Source organism: Teleopsis dalmanni, chromosome 2 (assembly GCF_002237135.1).
Source record: "Teleopsis dalmanni isolate 2A chromosome 2, ASM223713v2, whole genome shotgun sequence".
Lineage (NCBI taxonomy): Eukaryota > Metazoa > Arthropoda > Insecta > Diptera > Diopsidae > Teleopsis > Teleopsis dalmanni.
The window spans coordinates 185,156,239-185,170,320 of record NC_051847.1 but is presented as its reverse complement, the minus strand read 5'-3'; the positions used below and the strand labels follow the sequence as shown (position 1 = coordinate 185,170,320).

At 26.6% G+C, this 14,082-nt stretch overlaps 2 protein-coding genes across 2 annotated transcripts; one reads left to right on the top strand and one right to left on the bottom strand.

The window, feature by feature from the left end:
* Positions 1 to 394: 394 nt before the first annotated feature.
* Positions 395 to 5,365, top strand: LOC119673928 (serine/threonine-protein kinase greatwall-like). Its single transcript, XM_038085045.1, has 12 exons — positions 395 to 514; positions 569 to 720; positions 1,165 to 1,642; positions 1,714 to 1,872; positions 1,929 to 2,074; positions 2,133 to 2,294; positions 2,364 to 2,483; positions 2,630 to 2,784; positions 3,944 to 4,039; positions 4,100 to 4,663; positions 4,723 to 4,847; positions 4,912 to 5,365. Exons 2-12 carry the CDS (start codon positions 577 to 579, stop codon positions 5,175 to 5,177), a joined length of 2,415 nt encoding a protein of 804 aa, XP_037940973.1. The 5' UTR covers positions 395 to 514; positions 569 to 576; the 3' UTR covers positions 5,178 to 5,365.
* A 2,311-nt stretch (positions 5,366 to 7,676) lies between these two features.
* Positions 7,677 to 10,482, bottom strand: LOC119673927. Its single transcript, XM_038085044.1, has 6 exons — positions 10,410 to 10,482; positions 10,180 to 10,277; positions 8,992 to 9,180; positions 8,765 to 8,910; positions 8,452 to 8,597; positions 7,677 to 7,880 (listed from the first exon to the last, which is right to left on the bottom strand). The coding sequence occupies exons 2-6, from the start codon at positions 10,196 to 10,198 to the stop codon at positions 7,772 to 7,774; spliced, it is 609 nt and encodes a 202-aa protein (XP_037940972.1). The 5' UTR covers positions 10,199 to 10,277; positions 10,410 to 10,482; the 3' UTR covers positions 7,677 to 7,771.
* Positions 10,483 to 14,082: the final 3,600 nt, after the last annotated feature.

The following is a 14,082-nucleotide window of genomic DNA, read 5'->3' as shown; positions in this document are numbered from 1 at the left end:
TAAGCAATTATTTTAAAGTAAAGAATTTATATAATAATTATATTATAATTTAAATATTAAATTCAAATTAATTTGTTATTAGAATTACATAATTTTGAAGTTTGTACTTAATTAAAAAATATAATTAAAGAAATATACGACTTGGCTTCAGCTGTTTATTTACTGCATTTATTGTTAATATAAATATTATTGTTAATATTAATATTATTTTTAATATTGATACGATATGCAAGCACCTCAATTTTACTTATTATTCGTAAATATTTAAACATTTATAGCTTTATCTACAATAGTGCTACCCTACCACAATATCTTAGTTGCTAGCACAACATTTTGGAGTTGGCATCATTGTTTGAGATAATGTCAAAATTCAATTGAATGTCAGTTTTTCAACGTTTGCCAAATTTTGTTTTATACTTTAACGAAAGGTCGCTAAAAATGAGAATTGTTATGCCGGAATTTATAATAAATTTGTATAGAAGAGTGTTCCAAACGTGATAGATATGTAATCTCTGTAATATAAAACTAAAAATATATAAAAAGATTATTGTAAAACGAAACAATTTAGAAAATATAATGGAGACAACAAAATCGCCAGTTCAGCAATCACCAAAAAGCCATCTAACACCAAAGAAATCGTTTATGTTCGATCGTGAAAAATTATTAGATAAAATAAATATATTAACGACAAAACCAGAGAATCAATCAAACAATACAAAGGTAAATTGTGTACTGCACCAAAATTTGTTTTTTTTCGCCAAAGTTTTAATGTGAAAGTTAATGTGTTATGGCTATATTAAGTTGAATTAATTAAATAAATAATAATTTAAAAAATAGTAATATTTGTATATATATTAATTTAAAGTAATATTTTATTGAAACTATTAAATAATAATTATGGTTTTTTTTAAAAATTATTGGTAATGTGACAGCATGCGCGGGATTACTCGTTTAATCCTGTTAGAAAAATGTTGGTGATGCTGCTTTGTTAAGTTGTTGTTGTTGTGCTTGTACGGTACCAAACAATGTTTTTGTTACTCTTTTGTTTCATTATGTTTTTGAGAAATAAAGCAAATAGTATTTAATATTTACATATGAAAAATATTTATATTATTAGATAATAAAATGAAAAATATTAATAATCACTTTTTATTAATTTTATAGCTACCGACTATAAAGGATTTTGTTATTATCAAGCCAATAAGTCGTGGCGCGTTTGGCAAAGTGTTTCTTGGTTACAAAAATAATGATCCAAATAAGTTGTTTGCTATCAAAGTAATGCGTAAATCTGAGATGATAAATAAAAATATGGTTTCCCAGGTGATAACCGAACGGAATGCATTGGCTTTGTCACGCAGTACATTTTGCGTCAATCTCTTTTATTCGCTGCAATCAATATCTAATGTATATTTGGTAATGGAATACATGGTAGGCGGTGACTTAAAGTCGTTGTTAGCCATGTGTGGTTATCTTGACGAATCAGCGGTACGTTTTTATGTAGCTGAAGTGGCATTGGCATTGCAATATCTACACGGACATGGAATTGTACATCGTGATATAAAACCAGATAATATGTTGTTATCGGCTACAGGACACGTAAAACTAACAGATTTCGGCTTGAGTAAAATTGAAATGAGAAGAGGTTTGTTAGTTCACAACTTTTTCATTATGAATTATACATTATTATAGTTTGTATAATTCTTTCACTTGCAGATTTAGAGATATCAGATTTAATAAATTGTTCACCAAATTTAAATTTAAATGCACGCACACCTGGTCAATTGCTGTCACTTACTTCACACCTGTCGTTTGGTTCAGAAAAGAAATTAGAATCTGGCATATCTCATTTGCCAAATATGATCAATAAACAAAGTAAGCTTAAAAATCATATAAATATTAATACCATTAATAATTATTATTATTTATAGTTATCAGAATTGAGTCTTCAGATAGTGAAGCTGACACTTCTATTAATGAAGTAGAAAAAACTAACGAAAGTAAAATATCTGGAGTTTCTCCATTCTTTTCAGCAGAAGAATTAAATTATTCTGCTACACAGACCTGTGCTACTAATGTAAATATTCTAAATAATTTCAATGCAATATTAATTTTTAATTTGAAAAATTTAACAGCAACTTTTAGATAGTTCCTCTTCATACCATACATGTCAATCAAGTGAAATTGGTAAATGTTCTCCCAACTGTAATATCGTAATTACATCTGCTTCTATCATGGAAGAACATGTGGGATTAAACAAAAATGATAATGCCACTCAAAGGAAATTGCATTGTATTGTAAGTATTAAATTTTCTTTAAATAAAATTCAGTTATTAAAATATTTAGTAAAATCTAATAACTTAAAGGGTTGTAATTGCGAAAACAAACAAATTGAAAAAGAAAATCATAAACATTTAGCGAAGTTGGAAAGCGCTGATGAGACATCTTTTGAGTTTTCCATGCTACGAAGACGCTCTACTGAGGAGGTTTGTTTAATGTTTTATGAGATATTTGTTGTGTTAAACGTGTATTATATCTATAAATTCGTCCATTAAGTTTTCATAATTTTGCATACAATAATGTGTTATAATAATAAATAAAACAAATATTAAATAAAATCTACTTAATATAGCGTATGCGTTTATCAAAAGGACAAGAAGACTCAGGTGTCTCATGCCGTAAATCGGATTGTTCAAATTCCCATGGCAATAGTGAAACTTCCTCAATTGACAAAACTGAAAACTTGTGCAATTCTAAAGATGACAGTTGTTCTGACTATTCAAGAAGGTAAATCATAATTCCAAAGATTTTATTATAATATAGTTTTGTAATAGATTATATGGGTTGTATGAATTAATCACAACATGATTACGATAATATAGTATATGGCAATATAAATATATATATATTTATATATATTTATATATATTGACACTGTTGCAATCTGTATCATCATATAATATTAACAAACCCTTCAAATGTTTGGAACAAAATAAAATATAGAAAATAAATGGTTATTATTATAATTGATTAGAATTGGTGTCCGTCAATATCTCTACTCTATTTTGCGGGTAGATCTCTCTGAATCCACACATAAATAAAGATGATTTTTCCCTTTATATTGATAAAGCGTTTATTTCGTTTTTTAGCGTGCGCGGTTTTGCATATCATTTTACGGTTGTTGGGTTTAGATGAACCTTTAGTTGGGTTGGTATTGACATGGTTTATTTTATCGAGGAGTGAAAAAGAGCAAAAAAAAGTATCTGGATCGGGCGTTTCTGTAGATCAGAGCAATTTTAACTCTTTTTTTTTTTATTAATGACAAGTTTACATCGGCATCGTTATGCTCGTTCACTCAAACTGGATTTCCCAGGCTGGAAATCCTGGAGAAATAGTTTTCTCCTTGTACTTTTTTATCAAATTTAAAGTCTTATACAAGTTCTCTGAAAAAGGAATCTTTCATTTTCAAAGGTCATATTGACATTTTTAGTAATACGATTAGATATACGAACCTTCCGCATTTATTTTAGTTTAGCTTAAGTTAGTTATGACGGACGAGTTTTGTTCTGAATTTTCTTATTTGGATTCATAGTCATTATTTACTAACTAGGCTCACTATGAATTGAAAGAAATACTACGTATATTACTGTACCTCGGAAATAGAAATCGAGCTTTTTTAAAGCCATCTTGGGGTTTCCGTTGTCTAAAAATAGTAAAACAGTAAATAGTAAAAGTGTGATTATCCCTTTTCGTCACCGGGTGTTAAGTAATTTTAAAATGTAAACGTTTCTGCTCTATATTCTCTATACATAAGTTTCTGAAGCCATTCGTTCCTATCATATTATCCACAAACACTACTAGACAATGCTAGATATTGTATTTTAAGAATATTTCAATTTTTTGATTTATTTGTGTAGTGATTTATAACAATTTATCTTTACTATAGTTACAATAACAACAATACAAATGAAATAAGTGCCATACGTATGCAATCACCATTCCGTAATTTATCTAAAAACTTTAAACGTCCCGATTATATAAGGTTCGTGTATATAAGTAAATTTTAAAATTGTTTAAATTAGTAAATAATATAATTTTTTAGGGGATTGAAACGTAAAATAAATTTAATGAACCGTTCAGAAAATTTGTCTATTGATGCTGATGGTTCAGGGTCAGGTAATGCTAGCACTGGTTTAACACAGGAAATTGATATTTTGGATATTGGTAGTAGTACACCTAAGAAACGTAAAGCTAAATCACCAATTCGTGGTGTATTAAAAGTGCGTTCGCTATCTGATGAAGAAATGCCTGTTGTATTAACAGAAAATGTGACCAATGTTGTTTTTTCAACCCCGGTCTCATCACAAAAGGTATCGCGTCGTGATGGTGGACTATTAGGAAAACTAAAAGCAACACGTTTTGCTCTGCCACTTTCGACAGACACTAAAAAGCCTGAACAAATAATTGAAAAAATGACTGGAGTGCAATATTTAAAAATGGCAGATGATCCAACAATGTCACCAATAAATTTAGGCAGCAATGCACCAAAAACACCTAAGAATATAAATACACCATTTCGAACACCAAAATCCGTACGTCGTGGTCGTAATTCAAGTGAACGCATTTTAGGTACACCCGACTACTTAGCACCGGAATTATTGTTAAGGTATTTGATGTAAATCGAATTAATATAACAAAAAAAATATAATTTATATCATTGCATAGACAAGGACATGGTCCAGCCGTAGATTGGTGGGCATTAGGTGTATGTTTTTATGAGTTCCTAACTGGTATACCGCCATTTAATGATGAAACACCACAAAAAGTTTTTGACAATATACTTAGTAAAAGTAAGGGATCTTGCATATTTGAATTTATTTATAGTTTCAAATTAAATATATTTTATTATGACAGATATTGAATGGCCGCAAGGTGATGAGGCACTTTCACCTGCCGCAATAGAAGCTGTTGATCTGTTATTAACGATGGATCCAACTTCACGTCCAGCTGCAAAAGAAGTTCAACATATGCGGTTTTTTAAAAGCATTAATTGGGATAATATCGAAAATGAAAATCCACCATTTGTGCCAACACCAGATAATCCAACAGATACAATGTATTTTGAAGCACGAAATAATTTGCAACACATCAAACTGTCAAATTTTGCAGCAGAAGACTAAAAACCATGACTTTGGAAATTTTTGATTGTGATAAGTGAACTAATTATTTCGTGTTATGTACCATTTGTTTTATGTCACTTATGTTATAACAATATTGGACTGTATTTTTATTTAGTTGTTATTATATATGTATATTGTAATACAATATGATTTTCGTCTAATAGTACGTTCTTGATTATTTTTTTATGTTTTAAATTATAATAATTTAGATTTTATAGGTTTTATTTATTAAAAATTTAGTTCATACTTTATGCGTAAATAACGACGTTCTGAACAGTTATGTCAATATTTTTAATGCTTATGTTTTTAAACATTGTATTATATATGATTATTTATGATTACTTACTTCAAAATTCCTTATGCTATAAACCTAGAAATAAAGTTTTTTAAAAAACTCAAGTCCATTGTCTATTGCAAATTTAAACCAATAAAAAATGTTTAAAATACTATATAATACTATCTTTAAAATATTAGTTATGTTTTAAAATGTAATACTTCTTATTTCAAAGGTTTTGTTATGAATTTGTTAATGAACTTTCACTCCAAGTCAGAACATGCAAGTCAAGTACGGATTTGAGTCAGTTGGCAAATGAACACTGACTCTGAGCTTCAAATTTGGCAGGGTACGAGTTCAAGCCTTGGTACATGCTAAAATAATTCCAAGGCCACTAATGATGGGTATACGGCAATACTCAAAACGGTTGTATGGTCAGCTTAAAATTCAGTTAATTTAAATAATATAAAAATAATTTTTGTTGTTGTAGTTCACTAGTTTTCAAAATCACTCTACAAAATACACTTAGATATAAAATATATTTAAATATAAAATATGTTTAAATATAAAATATATTTAATTTATTTATTTATTCAATATAAAATTTATTATTTTAAATTTTACACAATAATTTTATTTTTATAAATATATTCAAATATAAAATATAAAAATATATTTTTATATAAAATATAAATATAAAATATTTATATCAATATAAAATATATTTTAATTTTTTGTTTTAATGGTCAATTTTTTTATATGTTTTTGAACGGGCTAATTGGGCAATTGTTTTAAGAATACACAATTTTCTAAATTATTTTTAAAAAAAATATTTTCTTGTCACTAATAAATATTTTAACTATAGTCTATAGTCATCTTTAAGGTACTGAAGATGACTCCAAGTAATTGAAAGAAACTTAAAAAGTTTTATGCTATTTAAACAATTGACCAATTAGTCCGTTCAAAAATATATAAAATGTATTTTTGTTTTGAAAACATATTTATTTGAATATTTTTTTTACTTAAGTTATATTTTTCTTTTAAAATATATACTTTTTTCAGAATATCTATTATTTTTTCTTTTTCAAAAAATATTTTTTTTAAATGTATTTTAATTTTTTTTTAAATATATTTTTTTTTCAATATATGAAATTAATGTTTTCGAAATATATTTTCTTCAAATACAGGTTTTTTAAAACTTTTTTTTATTAAATATATTTCTTTTAAATATATTTTTTTAAATTAAGTTTTTTTAAATATGTTATTTTAAAATATAGTTTTCTTAAATGCATTTATTTAAAATATATATTTTTGTATATATTTTTTCAAATTATATTTTTTAAACATGTATTTTTGTTAAATATATTGTTAAATATATTTCTTTAAAATGTATTTTGTTAAATATACTTCTTTAAATATTTTTTATTAAATATTTTTCTTTTAAATATATTCAATTAAATACATTTCTTTTAAATATATATTTTTTTAATACATATCATTTAAATATATTTTTTTAATTATATTTTTTTAAAATACATTTCATTTAAATATATTTTTTAAAAAATATTTATTATTATATATATTTTCTTTATATAGAGTTTTTTATTATATATATCTTTTATTAAAAATATTTTATGTTTTTTCTATGTTATTTGTATAATGTCATTTTTAGATGAAATTAATATATTAATATTGCAAAAATATGAATTAAGAGTTTTAATTAAAACAGTATATATATAGTTTAGTTCTTATTTTTATTTATTTTTATTAATAATTACAATAATTACAGAGCTTAGCTATATATATATATATATTAATTTATTTGTAGCAGGTCATACGAATATAAAACAGTAGCAGTAATACTAATATTTTTTATTTAAAACTAATGACTTAATGTTAAATATATATTAATAATATTAATGTAATACAAGAAATTGCAGATGCTTATTTTAAGAATGTTAACTAAATTAATAATATTAAGTATAATACATTGTACGAATATTACGATTAAGTAAATTTTAAAATCAGCTGCGGTGCATTTTAAAAATGTAGCAAAAGTGCAGATATCGAAATTATAGTTTAGTTCGAGTTGATCATATAAAAATATTGCTCTAATATTTCATTATTTCATAATAAGTACAATAAAAGCAATTAATACATTTTTTTTTCATATTGTAAACGTTAGATTTAAAGCTTAAAAATATAATTTTTTATTTAAACATTTAGCATTTTAAACAATTCATTTGAGACGCACACACAACAGTTGAATCTTTTTTTTATATACAAAATTTATAACTTAACTAAAACGTAAATGTTAGCTTTACATGTTACTGGGTGGTCCACGGGGGCGTTGTCCTTGCACACCGGAATGTCTAGAACCGGGTCGTGAATGCACAATTGCATAATGATCATTATCAATGGGTACAGACCTTCAAGTACATTTTGTATACAAACAATGTTTTGTTTTAAAATAGCGTTTTAATTAAATTGTAAGTACGCAAATGGTTAATAGATACATTTTTAAACCATACGAGTTAAATGGAAATTATGGATTTTGAAGAGTAGAGTTAGTGTTTGTACGATTATATATTATGGTTAAATTTGTGCTGCGTTTTTTTTTACTTTTACGTTACTGTATTAATATAAGTAGTAAAGTAGTTTACAAACAATTATGAGAATGTAGGTATTTTAAAAATACTATATTAGTAACAATTTTTTTGATAGAATTATACTGAACTGAAGTTATAAAAAAAATGGTGTCGGTCTATATGTATATAATAATTATAATAATAATATTGTTGTTTTTGTTTACTATTGATAGTATAAATAAAATACAAATTACTTTACGAGTATGTAAAAATAGAGTAGAACACAGTATAAAGGCATGCTTTGTTGCTTTTGAAGTTTTAAATTTAAATCGAGTTTTTGAAATTTTACGAAATAATTGTATATGCAATTTGTTTATATAAATATATTACTTAAACTTAATATCTATCAGACCTATTTGAGTGTATTGTTGAACCGCCACTGGTGTAACCTTTATGCGCATCGCGACCATGTAGCGAATAACGTGAACCATATTGACTACCATGCCAACTTCTATATGGATCATATTCTTCGATTATTGAAGGCTCTTTCTCAATGATCTATAACACAATTGAAAAAAAATACAAATTTTAAATAAATAATATATATACAACATATATATAATAAACGATTTTGATAAAATAAAAATTTTTCTTTTTAATTGTATTCAAAACAAAAGACCAGATTGGCCTAAATAGACTTGTTTAAACAATGAATAAAACTGTACCTCTGTATTCGCACAACTGCAACTCATTGCTGTGCAAAGGAATATATTCATAAGTAACATAATTAGGAAAAGCACTCCTAATGTAATCGCCAACCAAAGTAACCAGGTTGGACGTACACCACCTTCCTCACAAGTACCAGAAATTACTGAAAGTAAAAATAAAATCAATAATGACAATGTATATAATTTTTGATAATTTATTTTAGTTTTTATTAATTTTAACTTACATGAGGCTTCAGCTGGTTCAAGTACATATACTGTTGTACCGGCTACACTTGTACCTTCTTCATTCGGACCTACTTTACGACCACCTCCTTTTGTGAAACCAGCACCTGCTATTGCAACTTCATTACAATCCTCTTCCAAACAGCGACCATAACATTGAATAACATCACATTGTATTTGCAACTCAGAACCTGTGAAAAGATTTTATTAATTTATTTTGAAAAATTAGAGAGAGAGGAAAAAATGAGAGCTAACATTTGACGAAATACTATTGTAAGCCAAGAAAATAAAAGAACTCCGATATATATACATATATAGTTTCATAAGTGTATCAAGATTGATTACTTTGACGATATAGAGTGGGGAGTAATGTTAGATTCAATATAGCCTATTATTCAGATAAAGGGAACTTCAGCAATTTCAATTTGGGAAGCTTCTAAGAATGACACAGAACTTGTATGTGAATTTGTTCATAAGAACAAATAGGCAACATCATGGGGAGTAGATCTGCAGTTACGACACACATTGGAGATAGGCGTATTTATGCATTACAAGTAAACCATTTAATACGTGCCTATATCTTAATATTAATTGGATATGAACACATATCGGTGTCATCATGAAGAGTAAAGTTTGTAGTTAAGGCACACATTGGAACAGGCGTATTTATGCATGGCAAGTAAATCTATATCCTATATCCTGATATTTGTTGGGTTGACAGTTTTTGCTATAGGCGGTAGCTGTTTTTTGTGCGGAGATATTTTAGTTTGAGACTTAAATAAGACCTTATTGTGATATAATTATAATCGCGAGAGTCCTATTTACAAATATTTATACATTGAATGTGTTATTTATAAATAATATCATATTTTATGTTTAGTCAGGCATGTAGTTAAGAGGACACTTGAGGGTATAAAAACAATGAGTCGAAGGACTATATGGACTATATATTACAAATATACATTATGGCATGACTAAATGGTATATTCAATAAAATCAAGTAAAACCCTGGCTATGGGTCTGAGTTCTATAGCAGTGAGTAGATTTAAATGTATTCCTTAATATTAAAGAATATTATTTTGAAGACTTCTCCTAAAGTAAAATCCTGGCTATGGGTCTGACTTTTATAGCAGTGAGTAGATTTAAATGTATTCCTTAATATTAATTATTTAACAAAAAAATATACATACCTTCCGGGAACTTGAACATTGACTTAATAGTTGCATCGGCAGAATGACCATCGGCACTCGCTACAAATTGTGTAATTATCGAAGGATTCTTTGGGCAACTGAAATTGAATCCAACATATTAAATATGAGAGTGTAATTTAGAGTATAATATAAATTATAAAATATATATCACATATATATAAAACCATTTTATAAATATGAAATAAAAATTGTTTGAAATATCAACTTACCCTCTGTCATCTAACAAAGTTATATTGAAATTCTTCTTATCAAAAGCCAAACAATTTCCAACGCGTATGCCATGAGTGCCTTAAAATAGAAAAATTCGAAAATTTTTTAAATATAATTTAATTATAATATAATAATAATTCGTATTTTTCTTATCTTAATATTTTATTAAATAAATTTTTTACCATTTGGTCTCGTGAACTCCGCACGTAATTTGTACTCATGTCCATAAACCGTTTCACGTACTCGCCTGTCATTTTCTAAGAATTTTAGTATAACGTGAGCATTGTCATCTCTGCAAGTAATTAAAAAAGATGAAATTATGGATTCATATTTATGAGATATTATTAGAAAGATTACGATGCTAAAATATTTTTTGTTCATTTTACACGTACACAATGTAAAAGTTATGTTTAGTAGGTCAATTTTTTAATTTCTTCACTGATCTCGTGAAATTACTTTTCTAAATTGATAAGAAATATTTTTAGTCTTGCCTTAAATTATTTAGCAGTTTATTTTTTCGACTTGATGCCATTAGTGAGAAATGAGAGTAGCTATATTCTATACGAAGAAATAAGTCCAACTTCTCATAAAATAACTAAAATTTATGAAAAATAAAACTAAGTATAAGGTGGGTTCCAAAGTATATATAACTTTTTAATAATAGGTATTTAATGTGTTGTTATCTATTGGCACTTACATACCTACGTCGAAAAGGTAGATGATATAGTAACGTAGAATGTTGTTTCATATGTCGAGAAAACATTTTTTTACCTAGTAATGCCTATCTAGACTGTCAAATTAGGAAGTCAGCGTTGTCAACTTTCAATGTAACCAAATGTAAATAATATTTGAATGACTAGAGGTTAAGTTACTGTATCTCAGCATGTCAGACATCATTCAGTGTTTTGAATGGTATCATCCTATATTTATATAACCTTTCTGAAAGTTATTATTTTTCATCGGCATTTTTTCTAAAAACGTCAAGTTCTATAACACCAAATGAGATGAACTTGGATTGACTGTTAAATTGCGATTTGCGATAACCTAGATTTAAATAAAGTCATATTGTATATATATGACTTATGATAAATTTTGGTCACCCAAATATTATGTTTTATTTCAAAAAACAATAAAAATATTCATAAAGTTATTCTAATTGACCAAAATAAAAAATGTATTATAAAAGTTTGCTGATATCAAAGAGAATGCTTTTTGTCAAATGACATAAACTATTACCAAAGTGGGCACTGGTTTCCTCATGTTATTGCATCGTAAATTATTCTAGTAAGCAAGTATAAAAACGACTAAACTTGTGCTATGAGATAGCATGGGAACAGTAAGTGAATGTAAGATAGGAGTAATAAAAGATATAAGTAGGTACGTTGTTTCTAACCTCAACCTAGATTAAGGATTCTTGCCAACTCAATCAATTGGGTTTAAAATTATGAGAGCATAAGTTTGAATCAAACAAAATTGTGACACATACGTATTTATGCGTGACAAGTAACTCTTTAGTAAGTGGACTCAATTGGGTCAACATAATTATTGCTGCATGGGAGATAGGTCTTTGAATTTACAGATTTTAGTTATCGACATATGCAACTTGAAAAGAGTATTTTGCTGAAGATGGCTCCATTTGTATATCTATTTAAAAAAACATAGTGCTTTTTTCTTACATTTTGTTTTTTAACATTCTTCTTCTGTTACACATTGAATCGCATTTTATTAATGCTATTAAGTTTCCAAATTTGACACGATTGCAAAAGTAAGCTTAACCAGTGGGCCCGCGATCTTTACTGACATAAGGGTTACTACACCGTTTTAAGTCCCTGATATATGTATACATAAAAATATAATATATAAAATTTACACGTTTTAGAGATTTGAGTGGCGTACAGGGCATAACAGATTTTCTTGACTCCATTTATTACGCCACTGGTTCTTAAAGACACATTGTTAAGCTTATGGGCTTTTAATTTTGTTAACTAAATAGTCAAGGTTTTTGAGCTAAGCTCCTTTATAGTTCACTTATATTAGTTCACAGTGTCTAATTTCAACTGTCTAATTCAGGACAATTCAGTTGAAAATAGGATGCTCCATTGTCTCTTTGTAGAAGTATCTTTTTAGTTTTAAATTTTTGCTATCCCCATTTTAAATAAATACAAATTTCTTTATATAAAATGCTTGATTGAAAAGATATTTGAACTATTTTTAATAAATGAAATAAATCTCAAAAAAAATAAAAATAAAAAATAAAATTTATTTGTGTTAATGACATTTGCTTGAATTGAAGCCAAGCGTTGGTTTATGTACTAAACGTCAACTTTTGGAAGTGATGTGGGCATCAAGTATAGCAGACAGAGAAATATGCGAGTATCTGAATGAGCTAAGTCAACTTGTATTCATAAATTTAAAATGAAAATATGTATATAGAATATACATAAGCATACATCAAAATATACATTCATACATATTTACAATTATTTATATCTATATGTTTATGTAAGTATTAAAATTGAATAAATGTAGGAGTTGTATTAAAGTGTATTGTTGTGCAAAAGATTTTAAGATATTTTTGTAAGAAAACGTATATTGCAAGATTTTTTATTTTCTTTTTTAAAGGAAATTCAAGGGCAGATTAAAGTTAAATTAAATTTTATTCTTAATTCTCACTTTTTGTAAAAAAAATGAACATAAAAATCAAAATACTTTGAAATGAGCTATATAAAGTAATTGCAATAGCCGGAAAAGATATAACAAATGTAATTATTGTATCGATTGTTCGATTGTATTTATTTGAGATGAATGTAAAAGTTTGTTGCTTAAGTCTTTTGTTTGATTACAAAATTGTTTCCAATACGGAAAAGCCATACTCTTATGTTATTGTTTAATATTTATAATTGTTTGCTTGGTAATATGATTTAATAGATTTTATGCTCTGTTAAATTGCAAAAATGTACAAATTAAGCATAAACTTGTATACAGCAATTAAATATATAAAACTACAATACATATGAATATGTATAAATATATACCATATAGTATATTAGAATTGTGTATAATGTGTGGACATGGACATTGTCTATATCAACCATGACGAAGAAGAGTAATATTTTTGCACAAATATTGCGTGTTCCGATTGTATTTACAAACAGTAAACAAAATTATTTCTGTTTATTTAGAGATACTTACGTTTTATACTTGTGAGTGTGCGAGTTAATAATTATCTAATATTTGCGGAAAAGTCCAAATGAAAACTTAATTACATTCTATTGCATTGATAATTAAAAATTGCATGTTCTTAAATGATTTAATTTGTAGAACAGAAACTATTTTAGAAAGAGAAGGGTCAGTAAATTTATCGTAAAACAATTAATTAAGATTTCTTCTATTTCTCATATTTGAGATTTAATTAGTACACATAACACTTAAACGAGGTAGCAGTAGCATATATACACAGTAGTATAATAAATAAATCTACGTTTTTAATTACTTGTAGTATAGTGTCTTTGGGGCGTGGAGCTGTCATCCTAAATCATGTTCTTATGATTTAGGTTGAGAATTTCAACAGAATTTATACATAAGTATCAATATTTCAACTACAAATTAAATGATTTACTTATTAATTAAGAAAAGTACACTTGCTTGAAGTCAAAAGTTTTCGAGTTGTGT